This window comes from Lytechinus variegatus, chromosome 17 (genome assembly GCF_018143015.1).
Source record: "Lytechinus variegatus isolate NC3 chromosome 17, Lvar_3.0, whole genome shotgun sequence".
In the NCBI taxonomy this organism is placed as follows: domain Eukaryota; kingdom Metazoa; phylum Echinodermata; class Echinoidea; order Temnopleuroida; family Toxopneustidae; genus Lytechinus; species Lytechinus variegatus.
Window position 1 is genome coordinate 6,790,000 of NC_054756.1, and position 22,806 is coordinate 6,812,805.

Genomic DNA, 22,806 nt, shown 5'->3' on the forward strand with positions numbered 1-22,806 from the left:
TAATAATAGATATTTTGAGAAAAGTTAATTAACGAAATATATTTTGCCTCATCATGCATAATAGATGTAGGCCTGTATAAAAGGTTTGAATTGTGTTGTTCTTTTCTGTAGAATTTGTTTGTCTTAACTTCACATTGTACGTTTTTCGTTATTATTATGTTTGGTATGTTTTTATATTTGTCGTTTTGCCTCCAAGGACAACAGTATATCCCAGTTACTGATGGAGCCACCCTATACTTATTAGATAGATAGATAGGTAGATAGATAGATAGATTGCTAGGTAGATAAATAAATAAATATATCTGGTATACTAATTTTCAACTAAAGTCCAGACTCCAGACTGAATGACGTCTGATATTAGTAGATCAATAATTAATGGCAATGAAAATCCCTTCACATCTTAAGAGTGGCTGAGAAACAATTTTTTGTGTGTGTTTGTGGGTTTGTGAGTGTGTATGGGGGGGGGGGGGTCGTGGATACCTCTCACGTACCCCAAACAGGATGGATAATTGGATATCTTTCTATATTAATATTTCGAGCGGTAAGCGCGAGCAGATAATAAATTTGGATTTTCTGATCTGGAACTGGAATGTTTAAACACGTTTTTAATCAAGGAGAAGCTCAATAAATATGCGTGCACGCCAGTGATCTGAATTTGATTTAGACCATAGGATTTAGACCGACGAACATAGAGGGCAACAACACACGTGTGTTGCTGCCCTCTACGTTCGTTCATTTAGACCTAGAATCTGGACATTCTGAATAAAGATAATGAGAACGTGAAACGCGAGCTGAAAGAAGCTGATAAACTCATCTGAAAAAAGGAGCACTATATCAAGCACCTTGTAGGAAAATTGTAATGTGGATAAGGATAAATGATGCGAGCGCGAACTGGGCCTATTCTATTTCTTTATTTAAATAATTATATTTTCCTATTCCCCCTTCTTAGCGCGAGATGACACTTGTCGGTACTCCATTCTGAAAATGGGGTAATTTAGTTATAAGGAACTCATCCTACAAGCCTAATGATAGCCCGAAGTTTGTTGATATTAAGGCCTGAAAACTTAGCACTTTGTAATTATGAATATGATGCATGACAGAAAAAAGTGAGTCATTTGACTCAGATTGACGAGTCACCGGTTTTTCCGTATAACGAAACACTTGAAGGACCATGCGAGTTATCATGACTCATTACAAATGAGTCTATCATGACTCATTACAAATGAGTCTGATTACTCTATGACTCACTTGAAATGAGTCGTGAAAATTCAGACTTATTTAAGAAAAAAGTGAGTCATTTGACTCAGATTGATGAGTCCCCGGTTTGTCCGTCTTACGAAACACTCGAAGGACCATGTGAGTCATCATGACTCATTACAAATGAGTCTAATTACTCTAAGACTCACTTCAAGTGAGTCTTCATGACCCACTTGAATCTTCATGACTCACTTGAAGTGAGTCATGAAGATTCAGACTTATTTTTGACGACTCATGGTGACTCACATGATCCTTCAAGTGTTTTGTTATACATGTATACGGACAAACCTGTGACTCGTTAAAAATGGGTCTGAATACTGAATAGTCACTTTGAGTGAGTCTTCAAGACTCATTTCAAGTGAGTCATGAAGACTCAAGATTTGTTATAATGAATCATGATGAATCATGCGATAATTCAAACCAGTTACTCATCAAATATGAGTCAGGGTGACCCATGTGAAATAAGTCGTATAAATGTGTCAGTTGATTGTGTGAGTGTAAAATCGTTAAAGGCGATGATTTGGATGACTGCGTGTATTATTTATGTATGGCACTTGCATTTAAACATGTTTGTAAGTTAAGAGCGACTTTAAGAACGACTGGTGATCCTTTATTCTGGTAAATGGTATATTCATTGGCAATGGTTACGCGCGTAAGAAAGGTTCACCAGTCGTTCTTAAAGTCGCTCTTAACTTACAAACAACTTTATGAAACGCCCACCCGGATTCACAAGGACGGTTTTTATATTTATGGTCCATGCATTTTCATCCTTGATTTAAATGAAAACAAAATAAATTACACGGCGTGATGATAACTAATATAGCATTGACCGTGGCCGATGATGTCATACGAACAGCAGTATTTGACGTTACAGCTGTTGCTGATGAATCTGATTTCAAATGGAAGTGCAAGAGTGATGATAATCATGGTTATAATGTAATGATAATGAACATCATCAACAACTCAATAATACGAAAAAAGGAAGAAAAAAAGAATGTTAATATGAAGTATTATAAGGACACACCCTAGCATGCACTATTTAAATGAGCCAGCATTTTCTGGCGAAATTTGGGACTTAAGGAGATGTTAATTTGGCCCGAATTCACAAGGACGGTTTTTCAATCCACGGTTTACTGGTTTATGCATACTTCTAATATCTGCATGGATCAATGGATGAATTTGTCAGCGTATAATGTACCAAAATGAATAATTTGAATACTAGGCCCACTTTTCCAAACAGTTATTATTCATTCTCCCGTATAAACTACACTGTAAAAAAGAAGATTTTACAGAAAGTATTTTAAAGAACAGAAAAAAAGAAAATAATACAATTATTCTTTATCAAAGTTGCAATAGAATATTTTCTGCAATTCAGGTCTGTTTAAAAAAGGGGAGAAAATACTTTCATTACAAGAAAATTTGTAATGTTCCATACATTAGGGAACTTCTGTTTAAATGTAGATGTGTAGAAATCAGAGCATTCTCTGCGACCTTGCGACAGCTTTCTCTCCAGTCATGTCTGCCAGCCCTGCTTGTACGTTCTCATAAAACACCTCTGCAAGGAAATGCCTCAACGCCGGTTTCTCCAAGTCAATACACCTTGTCATTATGGCCTCGGCGACAGTATCAGACGTGACACTGGTGGAGCACCCGGTGGGGCCCTTATCTGCGACGATTATACCCATCAATCTTTCGAGCTGACGACGATCGTTTTCTTCGATGGAACCGTCTTGGAGTAGATGTTCGACGCTTTTTATTGATTCTCTCAATAGATGAGTTTTAACTCCTCCAGGCTCGACGAGACAAACCCTGGGATAAGCACAAACGAAGATGAGAAAACACTGTTAACCATGTTAACAGTTTGTTTAGCCATACATAAATGTTGTGACGTGAGGCGATATCTTGATGTTTTCGTCAAATCTGGAGGGGAGTGAGTTTTGCTTTTCATTTCTCATAATCACTATAACGATCCTCCCCTTTCTCAAGATTGCAACCCGCCATCTAGGGGATCTCTTTGGGTCGCGTAAACCGACTTTTCTTTTCCATTGTTGGCAACCTTGGACGACATGTGGAAGCTGGAAGAGATGATATCAAGGTTTGAAATCCCCTTTGAACTCTCAATATTCAATATGCTTCCATTTCTATAATACCCAATCATGCAAACCTGCATTATCAAGGTGTTTCGGTTTCATTGGTGTACGAACCTCGGTAAAATATACTCGGATAAATCCTGGATCGTTGAGTGGAATGACGCCATTCTGGCTCCCTACGCCACTACGCGAATATTTCGATTTAACGATTAGGGCAGTAACAGATCAAGTTAGACTAACGCCCATCATGCTCATCTTGTATGCGATTACCTTGCCCAACTATACAAAGAATAAAATAATGTGATTTGACTTTATCGATTTCATCATTTTCCCAGAAAGGACCCACAAATCGCATAAGGACTCATTCATTCCAAGTATTAATAAAGTGGACGCCACATTTCTCAAAATACCAAGGGACGTTTTCATAAAAAGTCGGTTTACGCGATTGCAGGACCACCTGATGGTTCGACGTAAGCTTGCCTCACCTGATATTGAATGCACGTAAACCAACAGCAAGGGCCTCAAAGTATCCTTCCAATGCAAATTTGTTCGAACTGTATACTTCAAAATAGGGCCATGCTATTGAAAACGAAAGAGATATGTCCAAATTTCGATCAAGATTCTCCTTCGATTAAATCAATCAAAGGAAGTTTTATTTGAAAGTGAACGCATTGAATTGTACTGTATTGAGAAAATAGGCTAAAAGAATATAGGCATGGTATGGATGCAGGAATGATTTCTTAAAGATAGACAGTGAATCCTACAACATATATATGAACAGACCTAAGATCCTGGTGGCTTTATCGCCAATAATCAGGGCTCAGTAGCCAGCTATATTTATATTTTGCCAGAAAACAGCATGATAAATCTACAACTTTGTTGAAGTCTCACGAAGACATTGACCGTATATCATAGCTTTGCGATAGTTTTCCAGGACCTCATGTACGGTTAGTTTGTGATTGGTCATTTGGCCTTTATCAAACTTCATTTAAAAAAACACTGGAAAACAAAAGATGGGGAAAAATCTTTACAAATCTTATAAACAAAGAATTTTATTTCCATTTTTGTCTTGTTGAAAACATAAAAAATCAAAATGACATCTCTGATATAGAATCTGAACATCTCAAGTGATATTTTGTATTCAATATTATTTTGCAAATAGTATTTTCTCATGGATCTGCACGTTATGATCAGAGAAATATTATTTTAGTCTTTTATACAGACTTGTTTATGTCATTAGGAATGTAAGAATTATAATGATAATCCGCTTTTATGTAGCGCTTAATACATCGGAACGACGTGTCTAAGCGCTTTACAGATATATTATTACCCCGGTCATTCATTCCCGCACACAATGTGTGCACATCCTCCACTCCCTGGAGAGTATTCCAGTCAGTCGCCGGTGAGGCGCACACAGTACTGGACAAGCTACAATGACTTTCACATCCTACCGGGTACCCATTTAGCACCTGGGTCGAGAGTGGCAAAGTGTGGATTAACGCCTTGCCAAAGGACGCCAGACCGCGGTGGGATTCGAACACACGACCCTCTGTTTACAAGGCGAGAGTCAGAACCACTACACCACGGCTCCTGTCTGTGTCGAATTCGACAATGGATGAGATCTTACTTCTCCACACCTTAAAATTAGCGCAATCCTTATGGGAATAACTTTGTGCTATTTGGCAAAACTGTGAGAATATGTACCTGTTCGTCCTACTATACTTGAGATGACGATGATCTTTCCCGCCTTTCTTCGTTTCATCTGAGGTAAGACTGCCTGAGTGAGTCTAATCGCACCAAACACATTCACGTTGAACATCTTCTCCATCACGTCCCTCTGCACCAGCTCAGGAATATTGACGGAGCAGATACCGGCGATATTGACTTCAAGAGAAGTATAGCAAGGGAGATTTGATGAAAAATAGTATTACATCACATATGCATATTTTTCCAAAGATCTTTAGAGTCTTTTCAATGTCTAAGGTCCCACTTACGTTGCGAAATTCATTCATTTCATTCATTTCATTTATTTGACCATCTAAAAACAGAGTACATGAACATCATAAAATAAGTATAATACAAATCAATCATTGACAAACAAGATACAATTTAAAAATGGCCAGGACCCAAAAGAAGCAAAACTGCTTATAAGCTGGGCCCTACATAAAAAATACATGTAAAATATTAAGAGTATAGTTTGCACACATACACACACACACACACCATACACTCACAAACACAACCATCCCAATACATGTACATCCACGCATCAATCCACACACAGCAAACATACAGCTCGAGATCATAGAGAAAATAGGAAAGGAAAGAGAGTGAAGAGTGATACAAGCAAGAAAGCTGAAAAAAGAAGCTGTAGAAGATGAAATAGATCAGTATCCTACTCAGCCATGGACAACATTTTACTAAATATAAGTTTCTTATACATACACTTAAATCGATTTATCGTAGTACTGGATCTTATATCGTAATTTAGCTTATTCCATTCGCGTACCCCAACAGAAGATAAGGAATTATAGAGTAATGTTGAATGACAAAGAGGAATATGTAAATTTTTGCTTTGACGAGATGAATAATTATGAAATGCAGAATTTGGTTGGAACATATCAATGAAAACAGGCGGTAAAAGGTTTTTGTGAGATTTGAACATGAACATGGATGTATTAAGCTTTATTAAGTAAGTTACAGGAATAATTTTCATTTTTAAAAACAGTGGCAAACTTGAGGATAAATGATGACTATTTGTAATTAACCGAGTTATGCGTTTCTGTAACTTATAAATTTTGTCTAGTTTTGTTTTGTATGTATTTCCCCAGATGACACTGCAATAATTTAAATGTGGAAGGATTGTTGAATTATAAATTTTCATTAATATGTTCCTTGGAAGAATATTTTTTTAATTTATACAAGATACCAGTACTACGAGAAATTTTAGAACAGATATAATCAATATGACATTTCCAATCAAGACACTCCTCGATGTGAATACCCAAGAAAAATATACTTTGCTTACGTTCAATAAAAATATTGTCTATTTTAACAGATTCAATTGAATAAGGTATTTTCTTTTTCTTCTTATGAAAAATTACATATTTTGTCTTATCATAATTTAGAAATAGCTTGTTACATTTAAACCAAATGAAGTCTTCATTGTCGTAGAAATTAACCTTCCCGATGAAAAGGATACAGGGTCATAATGTAGAGTGGTACAGAATAACATGCAATGATGACCTCACACTGGTGATGCCTTCACAATATTACTGTTTATGGTGAATTCAACGTAGTTGACTTGGTTTACACGATATTCAATGTGTTATTTTCAGTTTTCTAACAGTATATATGAAGAGGGTTTCACATTATGTTCTACACTGCGGTGACATTGTAGAAGACGCAAAGTTCTGTCCAGTACGGTTGTGTACGATTTATCTTGATTTCTTTACCGTTAGTTATTATTTCACATCTATATTTCTCATCAAGCAATCGAAATGGTAAATATTCACTAATATGAATCCATAGTTATGAAAAAGCACGTTGATATTTCCATTTAAAAGCAATATATTCCTACTAACCCAATATTATACCATTAAGACATAGACCAAAGCAACTTGGTACACAGACAACGTCGTTAACTAAGGTCATATTCAATAAATCTTTCAAATACTTTTTCCAGCAGCAACCTTTCTTTTCTTTAGGCCTGTACATGCATTTTTTTTTAAATATTAATTACAAACGAAAAACAAAATTAATGACATTTGATGACTTACGAAGGATATCTATTCTCCCGTATTCTTTGAGGGTTCTCTCAACTACAGTTGTGATGTCAGTATCCCTCGTCACGTCTAATTCCTCAATAAAAATTGTTTTGTTTAGAGCGTCCCCTACAGCAGTTACCAAATCGTTCTTCTCCGACATCGCGATAATGGTAGCGATGACGATGTATCGCTGATCGGGGTCCAGTGAGAGACGTTTAGCTGTGGCAAGACCAATACCCGCTGAGCAGCCGGTCATGAGAACGATTTGACGAGACATTTTCTTTACAAAGAAAAGGGTTAGTAGACAGATTTTTCATGATATTCACATCAGACCATATAGAGTACTGAGGTCGAACTTTGAACAATAACAAGAAATATTATATATCTTGTGTTGCACACAATCGCAACGGATGTAAGCAGTCGCACTACCAATTCTGAAAGGGACCAAATCAACTTGTAAAAGAATATATATTTGTTTGTGTTTTTGCGTGTACCATGCAACAGTGCAGTGGAAATGCACAACAGAGAAACAACCTTGCCACTCCAAGGTCCCATTTCATACGGACTTTTTGAAATAACGAATCCATAATTTCTATGACAAATTTACTACTGGCCAACAAGATCGAAGGATTTCAATAGCTTTTAACTGTTATTGCAAATTCGCCATCATATCAAGTTTTATGAAGAAGTATACAATATTATGCATATGGAAATGGTGGTAAATCCCGCATGCTTTATTTTACGATAAACAAGATCACGGTTTTGCTTAGTTATATTTGTAAATATCAATTTTTTTAGTATCGGGATCAACATTGTTTCCCGAAAATATAATTTCTGTGATTCTTATTTAGAAATACATGGAGATGTTTATGATAAAAGAGAAGTCAAGTGTAAAAAAACCCCTGTCATTTTTGTTTTCTAAAGAAAATAATTAAATATAATGATGACAAATTTTCCACGGTTCCATAAATGCAGCAATAGAGATGCGCATCTCGAAAACGACTTTGAGTGACATCCAATATGAAAGAGATTCTTGGATATATTATTTTTCAACTGAAAATTTATTCGCTCGTTTCGCTCGCTCGCATATTTGTATTAACTGTTATTCATTACTTAATATCATGACAGATCCATTACAATTTAAAGAATCGAAATAAAAAAAACTGTAATAGGAATTTAACTGAAAGCTGGTAGTAGTATGTCCACGCTTATATACCTCCGTATACAAAGTCCTTGGTTTGGGTGGGGGTGTCCCGAAAATCTTGAATTTTCAGGTCAATATATTGTTATCACCCCTAGCTCCCCCCCCCCCCGCTCGGACCGGATTTACGCCAGTGGTTATGATTATGATACAATATGAATTTCTCGAGAAATGTATATAGGCCTACCTCAGACTTTGAATCCCAAGATGATGGAGAAGACTAATAAACTGACAGAAGAAGATTGCTGTCCACAGTCCTTCTTCAAATCATCAAAATAATGATAAACAGTGATTCTGCTCCACACCTAAATGCAGCTTAGTGAATAAAGCCTACCTGAGCAAGCTCAACAATACTAGTGTGTATTCTCATACAGATCAGTGGTGTGTTTATCATGCATATACAAACCTATATTTCAAATCACTAGAAAGAGAGATATCATAGCCACAAGTGTTTATTTTTCTTTCGGAGGTCGATTTCTGTTGATACGGTCGAGTCGATTGATATAATACCTATAATGTTCCCTGGGGTCAAAGTCATTGCTGGTAATCGACAAACTGTTCTATTTTCGATAATAGCAAAATTATTTAAAAGGTCAAAGGTCCGGAATGGACGCAAATATATAAGATGAAAATAGAAGCCATATTTAAAGGGATGGTCCAGGCTGAAAATATTTATATCTTAATACATAAAGTAGAATTCACTGAGCAAAATGCCGAAAATTTCATCAAAATCGGATAGCATGATAATTAAGTTATTAATGTTTAAAGTTTTAGCAATATTTTGTAAAAACAGTCGTCATGAATATTCATTAGATGGGCTGATAATGTCACATCTCCACTTGTTCTTTTGTATTTTATTATATCAAATTTTCACAATATGTAAATTATAATCCTCTACACATGATTATTCTGTGTGTAATTTTCTGATAACATGTCTATATTGAGTTGAAATGACCTTGGTATTTTCTTTAGGGCACTGACGTGTTATCATTGTATTAACTCAATTTATATTTAGTTGAAAATGAAATAGTTGAAACAAGTTTTCATAATTTAAATATGTATCTTTATTAAGCTATACCTAATATTTCAAGGATGACTTACTCAGGCAACAAGTATATGAGATAATAACGATCTCGAGATGTTATGGTTTATGGGCTCGACAGCTATGACATAGATTCCATATTAGTTCTGTGTTTCAAAGGAACAACCTAATCCACACATATCCCACCCGGCTAAGTGACTCCTATCACCTTCCGCGTACTCGCACTCTCCTTGCTCAAAGAACAATCGCATTTGAAGGGCCCAGGTTCTGGAACGATCTTCCCCATGATATGGTACAGAGTACCTCACTTAATATATTTAAACGTAAATTAAAAGCGATGCTTATCAATTCTTATAATTTCCCTTTGTAAACTTTTATATTCATGTACTTTGTTAATACGCTCTGGCTGAGTAATGAGTAATTAATAATAGTGATAGAGTGGCGGACTCTTTTTTACTTATATATTTTATTACTTTTTTGTATTCCTTACACAATCGTCACATTTTGGCATTACTTTGTTATAATCAATTTCTTACCTGTCCTCTCCTCATTAAGACCGAATTTTTTTCTGGATCCTGCAGACTTAACAAGCCTTGCTTTTTTATGCAGGTTCCCTCGTATTTCACTCCTTTTATTTGTCTTTAATTCCAAATCGCTATTCTCTTTAATTTGAATTCATTGTTATGCCTTGTCTGATTTGTATTCTCATGAGTTTTCTGATGTTGTTTTCAAATTTTGTTTGTACTTGTGAAATATGTAAAATAAAGTCAAATCAAATCAATCAAATATGTTGCTCGAGTAACTAGTGTTCACGCGCGTTAGTGATATCGGGTCCGGTCTGAGCGTTTCTGGGCGACCGCGCGTTTGTTAGCCGACACAACCAGCATCATAGAGTTATAGACCTAATCATTGGTGGACCACTATCAATTTGCGATTCTGTTATAGTCTGAAATGTATTCATTAAAAGGTTAAACGTTATCACACTGTAATAAGATAGAAAAGGGGCTTATCAAAGGTATGTTTCACAGAGGAACTTGCTCGTCAAAAGACGCGAGGCTTACTATGATACTGTAATTACTGAATTTTTTATTTTTGATAATGGGAATGACAATTTTTAGGCAGAAAAGTGCCTTCATCGTTTACTTTTGTCCTTGAATAATTTATCATTTTTCTACTTTCAGGGGGGCACATTCTCGTTTTGCCCCCCAAAATATTTTATTTGGCGCCCTTGATTCTGTCAAAACTTTTACTTTCATTGGATTGATGAGACCCAAACCCCAAAATACATGTGAATTATTTAATTCCCAGGGCTTTTTAAAAGTGTAAAAAAATTTTTTTACACATTGTATATATATATATATATATATATATATATATATATACATGATATATATGTATATATACTGTTGGTCATAAAGGTGGAATAAAATATTTTTGAATAAAAATCGACAGTTTTGTTGGTATTTGAAGGGCTACGCGTAGACAAAATGGTAATTGAGTGATTACATAATGTTTCCCCATTACACAGGTGACATTATAACGTGAGAAATTTGGATTACGTAGTAAATTCTTTTGTTTTAGACTATAAAATCCTATGCATATGATATTCTGTCCCTTTCCCTGATTTAGCACTGTGTATGAGAAGGGTGCATTTTTCGAGTTCCTTGTACCGTTTGAAATAGAAATTGGTGGAGACGTTCCCTGGACTATGCCTGGTCCAACGACAACAGCAACACGCGAGAGAGTGGTAGCAATGCGACATGGGGGCTACAGTACAAGCTACAAGCAGACTGATATCGCAGAAGTCCTAGGGATATCACAGAGTGCAGTCTCGAAGATCCTGAAACGTCAACGTGAGGCGGGGAATGTTCGACCACGGTAATCTCCAGGACGTCCCAGATTGACCACAAGAAGAGATGATCGCCAACTGTTGAATTTCAGCCGAAGAAACCGGAAATTGCCCACGAGCCGTCTCCGTCGCTTTTGGAGGAGATATCATGGGATCAACGTTTCCCGGTCAATCGTTAATCGCAGATTGCTCCAACATGGTTACCGAGCACGACGGTTGACCAAATGTCCACGCCTGTCTGTTCGCCACAGAGTAGCTCGTCTTCTTTGGGCTAGGGAGCACAGAAGGCTTCATCCAGGACATTGGCAACATGTGGTCTTCACGGACGAGAGCTGGTTCATCCTTGACCGAAAGGATGGGAGACAACGAGTTCGTCGATTAGCCGGGGAAAACCTTTGCGATGAATGTATCCAAGAGACGACTCAAGATGGAGCCAGCTCAGTAATGATATGGGCCGGCATCCATTATGGAGGGAAAACGCCACTGGCGGATATCTTGGAGTTCCACTGTCTTCCACATGCAAAACGAGTGTTGGGGCACAATTTCCGACTGCAAGATGACAACGCTAGACCGCACAGGGCCGCTGCAGTAAGGGAATTCCTGGAGGCAGAGGGCGTCGTACAGTTGCCATGGCCAGCTTGTTCGCCGGATATGAACCCCATAGAGCATGCAAGGGATGCCCTGCTAGGCCCAGCCATCAACGACAGAGAGGTCATTCCTCAAAATCTGCAGGAGTTGGCAGATGCTCTGAGGGAAGAATGGGACGCTATGCCTGTTGATCGACGGCATCAACAAGCTAGTGGACAGCATGCTCTGGTTCGTGCCAGGGGTGGACATACCCGATACTAGTGACTGAGTAAGAACAATGACTCAAGTTTGATGCAAATTTGTCCATGAAATTACAAAAAAGAAGTCATCTGGAAAACTGAGAGAGATTGGAAATAAATATCTCATAATCCTTTAATTTACTGTATATTGTCGTCATTGTTGTTCTATATGCTCATGACATCCATCGCTTAGGACATAAACTTGTAAAATATCAGTGTCAAACGCGTGTAAAAGGCAGAATAATAAAGTAAAGTGGTTATCATGCACCATAAATGCCATATTCAAATCATGTTCAAATCATGTTGTAATACGCTGTGAAAATTTGGTGAAAAAATATTCCACCTTTATGACCAACAGTGTACATATATAATATATTGTAAAGAAATGGATGAAAGGAGAGAACAATGGTAGGCGTAGGTTAAATCAAGGTTCCCCAGAGCTATATATCTACCCTTTGGAAAAATTGGTGATGCCGAAAAATTGTCGGGAATCGAACCCGCACCCCCAGCTTTGAACGCCAGTGCCTTAACCACTAGACTAAGTCCAGTGGTTAAGGCACTGGCGTTCAAAGGGACTACAGATAGACAGATTTTCGACACTTTTCCACTAAGCCAGTTCGTAGTGTCTTTCTGCGCATGATCAAAAGATCCTATACGCATGATCAGAGGAAGGTCATTTGTACTAAAGTGACATGGTGGTTTTAAATCTAATGAGATAAGCACCAACTTGGATGTCTTGATTATTCATATATTCTTTTGAATTGAAGTTTTTATTTACATCCACAGAAAACAATGCATCCACGAACGACTGGGATATTACAGTTTGCCAAGTACATTATGCAACATGCTATGATTATGCATTCAAAGAAGGAATGCAACAGCAACAAATACCTACATAAAGTTTTCATTATTATGCTATTCTAGTCACCTGGTCTGTTCAATTTCTTCATCCTGCTATGTAAGGCAAGCTTAAGTAATATCTTGCTTTGAAATCTGCCTATCATAATGAAAGAAATGAAAGGTCATTTGACCAAAATTGTCCATGAAGTAACTACGAACTGGTCTATCATAATTTCCTTTGTCGGGTGAAGGTGGGTTTTGCATAATGACAAGCCGCCATGCCTCAGCTGGATCAAAGCTAGTGCTTTGATACAGTACACGTATGGGAAAAAGTATACAAATGTGTGAAGTTATACATGTACAACAGCTTTGGTAACTCTTTGATTTAAATATTGTAAAGAAATGGATGAAGAGAACAATGGTAGGCGTAGCTTAAATCAAGGTTCCCCAGAGCTATCTACCCTTTAAAAAAAATTGAAAAAAGGGTAGATAGCTCTCACTAGGGAAACTTGATTTAAGCTACGCCTATACCATTGTTCTCTTCATCCATTCCTTTACAATATTTAAATTAAAAAGTTGACAAAGCTGTTGTACATGTATAACTTCACACATTTATATATATATATATATATATATATATATATATATATATATATATATATATATATATATATATATATATATATATATAATATATATATATATATTATATATATATATATTTATATATTTTTAAAAAATATTGGGATTATTAATCGTATATGACAGATAAACACAACTCTGTAGACGTAGCAGCACACCATCTTTATTTTTGCGAGCTTTGTATTAGATGGTGTTTGGGTTTTGGAAAGCGCATGTGTGTGGTTTCGAATATTGGACTCATATCGAAAAGGTGTCTGAAGAGTGGAAGGCGAAAAGGGAATCGCCAAATATTGACAATCATGAGTGATACAAGGTGGACCGCCGAGGACGAGGCAACGTTCCGTCGTCTTCAGGATCGCAGGGTGAGAGCAAGAGAGCGGCAAAGGCAAGCTAGAGCCGAGGTGGTGGTGAGTATGCGGGGAGAGAACCTTGAGGATGAAGAACGGAATGCGAGGTCTTATATGGACGCGATGGAGGGACAAGGTGGGAATGAAATCGAGGTAATGATGTCATACGTAAATATGGATATGACATCATCATGACTGTGCATTATGTGATTGTGACGTCATACCTATATACAGATATGACATCATCGTGACAATGTATGAGTCATTTCCTGTTTCAATAATAGGTGATAATGAGGAGGGGGAAATGGGTATATGGGTAAATGGGTAACACTATAGTGTTAGACCAATTATACATTATACCTAATGAAAAACTGGTTGTAGACGAAATGGAATTAGACCATGTATAGGATGAGGCTAAACGGCTAGTTTAAACCAACTGGCAATTTACCTCAGGGAGAGAACAGCAGCAGAGCCCGTGGAAAATTCGGTTTTTATCCACTTTGTCGGAAAACAGTTGGACTAATTCTTTGTTTGTCTAATAACACATGGTCTTGACCCGTTTTGGTCTACTAATAATTTGGTCGATTTGGTCTAATTTGTAATTGGTTTAATATATACCTGGTTTATATCTCATTTGGTGTAATTACCAATTCATCTAATAGCCAATGATCTATTTGCATTGGAAACTCTATATGACCTATTTTGTTTGTTTGTTTGTTTGTTTAGTGTTAAGTGAAATGGGGCGGCAATTTGTGGTGTCTCCTCCTCCAATGTCGCCTAAATGAGGCGACAATTTTTGCAGGGGTGAAAATTATGTGCTTAAAAACAGCATTTTTACTCTTCAAATTTTCATCATCCAGTCATTCTAGTTCCTAACAATATTAATCACTAACTCAGTCTTTCAGGTCATTATTTAAAATTCAAAATTTTGCTAGCGCTTCGCAGTGGCAATCGACTGAGAAAAACAAACAATCGGTTCAATAGAATAATAACGGCTTTCGAAGAGGGAGACTGACTATGCAGAAAAACACAATCAGATGGTCATTTTTACGTTTGTGTACATCGACTGGGGGGGGGGGGGGAATGCTGAAGCCCACCCAGTCCCCACTTTCCCCCCGGTTTCCGCTACCCCCGATGTGTTACGTTGTCTTTATATTGTCCCCACTCCCCAATACCCGAATGAATGAGGGTGACATAGGTCCAATACATCATTGTCACTGTCAGGTCACCAAACGCATACCATGCCAGAGGTTCAGCCTATAAGATGGCGGCAAGATGACGTCATTGGATAAGGTATATTCTAGGACGCACTGCATGATCCCGGAAGCGCCAGGATACCTTGATCTTGCCAATATGACGTGAACTATAGTACCCGATAATCGCACTACGGCACTGACATAATAATAATTACATCATGTACATGTCTTGCCCAGCACCCTCCCAAATGAACATAATATATCCCTTGTGTGGAGGAGACATTTTTTTCTAGATACATGTCGAAATAATTCGCATCTAATCGTCTAAGGCCGTTCTTATACTGGAAGCCGTTTCAGGAAACCAGTTTGGAAGATCGCTTTGCCAGCGTTCCCACTTGATCACACGAAAGTGTTTTGTAAATCACTTCACGTAAAGCGCTCTTGTTCCTATGGAAACGCTCTCAGAGGGGTGACATGTTTCGCGCGAAATTCGAAACCGCAGCATAGGCATGCTACACCTGTCGTGTGGAGTAGTGCGCTCAAAATGTGCGAAGATCGGTTCCCGAAGAACGGTTCTGTCCTCACTTACGCTAAAACCAGTTTAACGAGGCAAAGCGATCTTGAAAACTACATCGCGAGGTGGTTTTCCAAACTGGTTTAGAAGATCGCTTCCAAGACCGCTTTGGCCGTTCTCACTACGCGTTAAACTAGTTTCCACTAAAGTCTAAACTAGTTTTAGGAACGTAGTGAGAACAGCCTCATAGGTTCAATGCTCAGTTACTCATTTCTTTGGTGTAATGAGCACAAGAAATGAGGGTCACAACGCGGCATGTGTGAGAAAATTTTTAAAGTCCCAAGTGAGCCAACAAAATTGTTGAAAAGTTAACAAATGTAAATCTCATTTTGTTAACGATTTTAACATAGTACTCAGAAAATAACAAATCTTGTTCTTTGTCATGTTTGTCCTTTTTTTTTAATCTTGGCAGTGGACATTTTGGGGTCATCTGCAAGCCAGTCCCTGCTGGCAAGAACACAGTGTCACAGTCTGTGTGTAATCAGAGTGTGTTCACATAGTCGGTTCTGTAAAAATATTATTTACACTGTTAAAATGCTCGATTCAACGGTGTACATGGGGATATTTCACACTGTGGATAACTCGACGGTGTGACTGTTCACAGCGTGTTTACACATTCGACGAAGTAAATATGTGATTCAGTGTTGAAATGCTCAAATTCCACAGTGTGATGGTGATTTCACATTCTGTTCTACACTGTAACACACACTGTGGAACACTTTGTTCTTTTCAGAAAGGATTGCTCAGTCTCCATTTGATGAACATATTTCTCCAGGGAATTCTTTGGGAACACTCCTTTCTTCCCTTTCAATGATGTCTTATAAACTAAAAAAAGATAATAATCCACCGAACATATTATTGGATATTTAATTCTCATAATATATTCATTATAAATTTAGAAAAACTTTATAAACATTCATTCCTTATAATAATTGAAATCGTTAATACACCACCAAATTATCTCGTAATAGACATTCATGATATGATTTTTTTCGAGACCGCTGTGATCGAATATGGTCGTATATGATAATAGCACAACAGATTTTAAACGATGCGAAGTTCACTCTTCATGCTGCAACCATGGAGGTAAAAAAGAAATGGAGTAGCGTCTAAGGACCCCATGGAAGAACAGTGGTATCTTATTGATACCGCTGAAATGGGCCATCCTCCATCTGTATGTTATGTTAAATAGATCATATATATATTTTATCTTTTTATATGGAAATAAATACAAACAAACAAAGAGCATCACTTCACAGACGCTTTCCGCAACGTTCACAATCTATTAAAAATGTCCGTCAATCACAATGGACAGATTAGAGGTCATTGTCGGAAGTTGGTGGACCGGGACAGCACATCGCCTCAAATTTCGGACCGGACAACAAATGGCAGATATTTTGTTTGAACAGAGTCCAGGAGAACACTGCTGTTTTGATTCAAAGTTTTTCGACAAAGGCTGCTCTGTTGTAAAGGGTTTTTGACAAACGATTCTTTGCTTCATAGAAAGCGTCTGTGAAGTGATGAAGTAATTGCTAAAATGTCCTATAATCATCTATCTCGTTTCATTTAAAGCTTAGTTTTGGTGCTATGTCAGGCGTATGCTTCTTTGGATTTTTCAATTCAATGGATTTACAATACGGTGCGCTACATATCGGTTGCAGCGGAAAGGCCGAAAATAAATGTGGCAATATTTCGTTAAATATAAATCTGAGTTACCAGTCTGGCCGCTAAAGGTCGCAGCTGTGACAAATAAAAGTTACACATAGATATATTCGCACATTTTTTTTTTTTGGGGGGGGGGGGAATTGGAAGTAGGTGTAGATGCATTAAAAAATGTCAAATTCTGAGTGTTTTCACATTCTGAAACTGTTATCATACAATATTTCGTCTAATGTCAGTACACAACAAGGCTTTGATACATAATTATTTAGTTATATCTCTATCATCCACTTTTGTCATTAAATGAAATTGGAAATATTCACAATTGTCTGTTTTCATCACAAATAACTTTTCACTGTTCCCAAGAAATTGGCAGCAGCACAGATTGCCTCTAGCGGCTAAAGTGTTTTGATCATCAACGTTTTGTGATGAAATAAAATTGGAAATATTAACAATTATCTATTTGGATCACAAATATATTTTTTACCCTAAGAAACTGTCGGCATCACAGGTCGCCACCAAAGGCTACAGTGGACCTGTGTATTTTTTCGTACTTGTTAAGAAATTGGAACTACATGAATTAATTTACATTTCCTTGTCACTTCGTCCTTTTTACCTCCATGCTTCAACATTACTTCTTAAAGTTAAATTGAACTCAATAACATGTTATATTAATCTAATAAAATCATACAGCGAAATACACATTGTAAGTGTTGTAAGTATTGTATACAATAATAAGTGTAAAACAATGAGTTGTTCATTCCTCTGCGTATTATAAAATAGTTAAAATGAAATAGTGTAATTGAAAGAAATATATATACAGTAGGCCTATGTATACATTACACATTCATTCTTTACTTAAGCGCCAATTTTCTTTTTTTTGGGGGGGGTCTCATATGCTTATGAAGAAAATTGTACACTTAAACATTGTATTGTAAAATGTAATTAACGAAATGAATACTTGTATTTTAAAACTTTTTATTCACATGGAATTCGGTGTATTCAAGTATGTGCAGAAATTCAATAAATAATATTTGTATATCCATCTATCTAAATAAGCAAAATGAACTTCTAACAATGTACAGCCACAAATTTTGCAAGCAAAAAGAAAGTAGGAATTTGGCTTAGTCCCAGTACTGAATAAAATGCATCAGATTTCTATGTTAGTGAACATAATCATTGTTGTGACGAAGGGTTGGTCAAAGGGCGAGATTTACAACAAAAGTCATGTTATGCATAGGCGGCGAAAGCGGGGGGGGGACATGTCCCCAAAAAAATGTGAGGTGGGGGGACAGTCCCCTCCTAAATTTTTAGCCGATAACTTTTTTTTTCTTCTTGTCAATTTTGTTTCCTGCGTCTCCCCCTAAATTCCGGTGGACCGCCCTTAAAATGCCTCCCCCCCCTAAAATTTAGGTCGATGACCTTTTTATTTTTTTTCCTTGTCAAATTTTTTTACATGTTTCCATCGTAAAATTTCAGGTAGACCCCCCCTAATTTTTTTTGGCTTCCGCCGCCAATGATGTTATGGATGACACATCTAAGACAGTTTGGCATTGCATTACTTAAATTCTTTGTTCATCCTATTCTTTATATGATATTTATCGATGGCACATGAATAGTAACGAGTTTAAACCAACTAATAATTCTTATGAATACAGACTGAACACTCCCCTTTTCACCAAAAACATGAATAACACTAATAATAACGTCATATTTTATCCAAGGTAGCCACTTCAGTTCCGAAAACCGTTCTCCCATCCGGCCCTGTTTATGATGACAGTTATCACAAGAGAACGCAATACCACTGTACCACCGAGTATCTAAGATGAACCATAGATGTCATTTTCTATCATTAAAGTAGGATCTAGATCGGTAGCACCGCGTGATTTATCTGGCATGGCGTACAAGTTGTCGATGGATGTGTCATAATGTCTGCTGTCGCCATTTTGAGTAGCATTTTGATTGCCTTGCTCTTTATCTGGAAGAGTGTACAAGTCCCTCCCATTTGGGGCAGTGTACCGCTCTGGTCCAGAGGGAGTTCCAGGAGATATGTCAGGCATGTTATATACATGAAGAGCTGCGACATCCCCTGTTGTTTCATCAAAGTCCGGTTTCCCATCGGCGTAGGATATTTCTTCGTATGTTATTCCCCCTGGCACTGGCTGCCCACATTGGTGTTCTTTCTCATCATTTACATCGCGTACATCTACGCCATTGTCACGTGACTTGGAGACCCGGCTACCGGAACCTATCGTTGGTAGAGGTTGACCATAACTGCTGCATATCCTATTCACCTTTTCATTCCTTCTGTTGGCAGCAAAAACATGAAGAAGAAAATATAAAACCCTGTATTGTGTGGTATATCTATTCCTATTCTCACCTTTGCGATTGTTAGCTGGATGTTGACCCATGTCACAACAATGAGAAACTGACTCCACGATCTCTACACCGATCGAAAATGTCACACTATGCTGAATGGCATACTATCGATCGATTTGGAGTCTATGTCGTTGGTGGGACAGTCACATTAAAAAGCAGTTGATTGTCATTATCGAATAAAATTTTGGATAAGATATAAGTCGGTGTGTTGGCTCAGTTGGTAGAGCGTCCGTCTCACAACCAGGAGGTCGGTGGTTCAAACCCCAGCCGCGTCAGACCAAGGGATAGAGTCTCGTCGATCTGGCGCTGCTCAGCGGCTGCCGGACTCACGATCAATATTGGGCAAAGCAAATTTTCGGAGTAATTCATTTCAGGTCTATTTCGAACAATAAATTATGGATTTTAATTTTTTTTAATTCCCTAAGTAAATCTTTGGTACAAAAAGAGAAACTCCTCGTCATTTATTACGATTTCGCCATATCTATTTAAATCATTTTTCTTATAGATATTGGTGTCACCTGTGTATCGTGTTATGCTGCCTAGTTCTAAATCGTTTTTATTGAATATTTAAGAGCAAACTTGAACAGACCACAATCCAGTGAATCTCTGTTTTTTCCTTCCCGAGCCAATTAACCATGGAATTTGAATTTGATGTGGCCAACTGTTTCTCAGAAATGCGCCGTCACGCGGCAAGTGTACATTCGGTGATAAGAGAATAGTTCTATAAACACAAGCTCTTAACTCTACAGTGCGTATCAAAAAAATTACACTTTGAAAAAGCCTTAGGAATAAAAAATATGTGGGCAATTTTTTCACATATAATCTTGGGTTTGCTTCTCATCTATCCAATGAAAGTAAAAATTTTGACATAATGTTACACTTGAGTGAGTACACTCTAAAAAAAGGAAGTGCTAATTCAGCTCTTAAAGAGCGTGTATAGTGACTGCACTTCGGTGTGCTGATTTGTCTAGTTCAAATTTGAACGAGAAAAATCAGCACTCCGAAGTGCAGTCACTATACACGCTCTTTAAGAGCTGAATTAGCACTTCATTTTTTAGAGTGCACTGTCCATTTTTGTAAAGCTCGCAGAAATCTGTTTGCGCAGAATTGCTTGTTTTCACGCTGGGTCAAGGGGAAAAGGCGAAAAGGCGAAATCAAACTTACCCTGCGAAACATTTCTCATACATTTCCCTTGCACTTTGGGTCAGTTAAAATAAAACGGATACATTCGAGCATTTTGTAACAATTTTGCCACCCAAATTAAAATTTTAACATTTAATAAAGACAATCTACCCTTTTTGTGCCAGTTGGATCTAAGGACATTACTGAATCTGAACAAAAGTTTATTTCAGACATCTCCAGCACTTTTTAATACCTTTTTTTCATTTAAAGTGGGTTTACATTTTTCATTTAATATTTGTTTCCCCACACTTTTCCTAAGCTTGACAATGATTAACTAAATGAAAATCAAGCCTAGGCCATTTCATGTAAATCACAGTTCAGTGTAAAGCAAATAACGTCTCGATGGCCTCGGTGTTTGGAGGATTGGACTGGGGCGCTATGCACTCTTACTAGTGTTTTGGGCAAGGAAACAAGTTTTGAAATGTAAAAATATCTTTGAATCAATTTTACTTGCTAAATTCCACGTGTTCTTCATGATTAAGGTCTACTTTTATTTGCTAAACTATTTCAAAGTTCTGCGCAAAGCATTTTTCACTAACTTTTCAAAAGTAAGTGGTACTCACTTAAGCGGAAATATTTTTCGACAGTTATATGGTCATTTGCTTAAATGGATCTGTACCAATGTTAAAATCTGGAAAAATCTTCAGGATATTACAAAAGGGTAATTTTACGGGATATTTTCAAAGTGTAAACTTTTTTTGATACGCACTGTATATGGCCCGTATTCTGAAGTCAGGTTAGCCTAAACCATGGTCTAACTCTGTTTAAATTATGGGAAGCCAAAAGTGTAATTTCTTTATTAATATATGTTTACTGTGCTCTTTCCTGATTCATGGATGATGAAGACAATCATTTATACTTCCTGCACAATTATAAATGATTTGAGAGCCAAATGAGGCTGAGCTTAAATATGATATTTCTACCGTTAGTGATTTATGTAACAATTGGCTATCCATACTTAAACCACAACTTTAAACCTGATTTTAAGTTTAAATTCGACTTCAGAAAACGGGCCTATAGCTCATTCAAATGATTCAAAGGCCAAATCTAAATATTTTAACATTGTCGGCACTCTTTTAGGATTCTCAACAACGTTGAGTCAATAATAATGTGCTTATGAGTTATAAATTGAAATTACCTCTTTTTGTAAATAACAGCTACAACGATCAATATGATAAGAATCACCACAAAAGCTCCTCCGCCACCAGCCCCTGCATACAGTGCTGCGTGATATGAAACCAAACAATGACATTCATTGGTAGCGTTAAGGGTATTTTGAAAGTGTGGGCGGGGGGTCAAGGCGACTTTTTTTGTTCTCAACTGAATCGCAGGGGTAATATACTGGAGGTACATGTCCAATACCTCTCTGTTTATGGTAATCGTTTTTTAGTTTGTTTAGAATTAAACAATATTTATTAGAGTGACGTGCTTAAACAACATTTATTTTTAAAATGTAAATATTAATAAAAACAATGGTGTCTGCTCGTCTTTTTTCCCCTTTCGCCTATCGATCAATATTTTACTATACAATGTCACCTCAGATGTCTCCTGTAATTACATAAATTCAATACATATGAACACTGACACAAACCTATGTTTCCTTTATCCATTTGCTGTGGAGGTACAGGAGGCATCGTCGTTTGTGCGGTGCCAGCTGTAGTCGAAAAGGAAAATGTATTCGGTAGTAATAATAATAGCCAATTTTTATAAAGCGCTTTTCTCAGAATGACCCAAAGCGCGTTACAGTATATTATTAGCCCGGTCATTGGATTAGTTTCGATCAAGCACGAAAAGTGCACAATTTCCACTCCCTGGGAAGCATTCCTTGCATTCATCGCTGGCAAAATCAAACATACAATATATTTTGCATCCTACCGGGTACCCATAAGCACCTGGGTCGAGAGTGGCAAAGTGTGGATTAACGCCTCGCCAATAGACGCTATACCGCGGTGGG

At 37.2% G+C, this 22,806-nt stretch overlaps 2 protein-coding genes across 2 annotated transcripts; both read right to left on the bottom strand.

The window, feature by feature from the left end:
* Nucleotides 1–2,638: 2,638 nt before the first annotated feature.
* LOC121431008 (retinol dehydrogenase 8-like) lies at nucleotides 2,639–7,532 on the bottom strand. Its single transcript, XM_041628466.1, has 4 exons — nucleotides 7,127–7,532; nucleotides 5,052–5,231; nucleotides 3,833–3,926; nucleotides 2,639–3,066 (listed from the first exon to the last, which is right to left on the bottom strand). Exons 1-4 carry the CDS (start codon nucleotides 7,389–7,391, stop codon nucleotides 2,730–2,732), a joined length of 876 nt encoding a protein of 291 aa, XP_041484400.1. The 5' UTR covers nucleotides 7,392–7,532; the 3' UTR covers nucleotides 2,639–2,729.
* An 11,342-nt stretch (nucleotides 7,533–18,874) lies between these two features.
* LOC121431434 lies at nucleotides 18,875–22,490 on the bottom strand. Its single transcript, XM_041629002.1, has 3 exons — nucleotides 22,444–22,490; nucleotides 21,991–22,075; nucleotides 18,875–19,598 (listed from the first exon to the last, which is right to left on the bottom strand). The coding sequence occupies exons 1-3, from the start codon at nucleotides 22,484–22,486 to the stop codon at nucleotides 19,112–19,114; spliced, it is 615 nt and encodes a 204-aa protein (XP_041484936.1). The 5' UTR covers nucleotides 22,487–22,490; the 3' UTR covers nucleotides 18,875–19,111.
* Nucleotides 22,491–22,806: the final 316 nt, after the last annotated feature.

Coding starts and splice junctions, on each gene's coding strand:
- LOC121431008 (XM_041628466.1), bottom strand. CDS start 7,391: ATGTCTCGTCAAATCGTTCTCATGACCGGCTGCTCAGCGGGTATTGGT. Junction 5,232..7,126: donor CGGGAGAATAGATATCCTTC/GTAAGTCATCAA, acceptor CTTCTCTTGAAG/TCAATATCGCCGGTATCTGC. Junction 3,927..5,051: donor AAGTATAGTAGGACGAACAG/GTACATATTCTC, acceptor CGTTTTCAATAG/CATGGCCCTATTTTGAAGTA.
- LOC121431434 (XM_041629002.1), bottom strand. CDS start 22,486: ATGCCTCCTGTACCTCCACAGCAAATGGATAAAGGAAACATAG. Junction 22,076..22,443: donor AATGGATAAAGGAAACATAG/GTTTGTGTCAGT, acceptor CATATCACGCAG/CACTGTATGCAGGGGCTGGT. Junction 19,599..21,990: donor GCTGTTATTTACAAAAAGAG/GTAATTTCAATT, acceptor TGCTGCCAACAG/AAGGAATGAAAAGGTGAATA.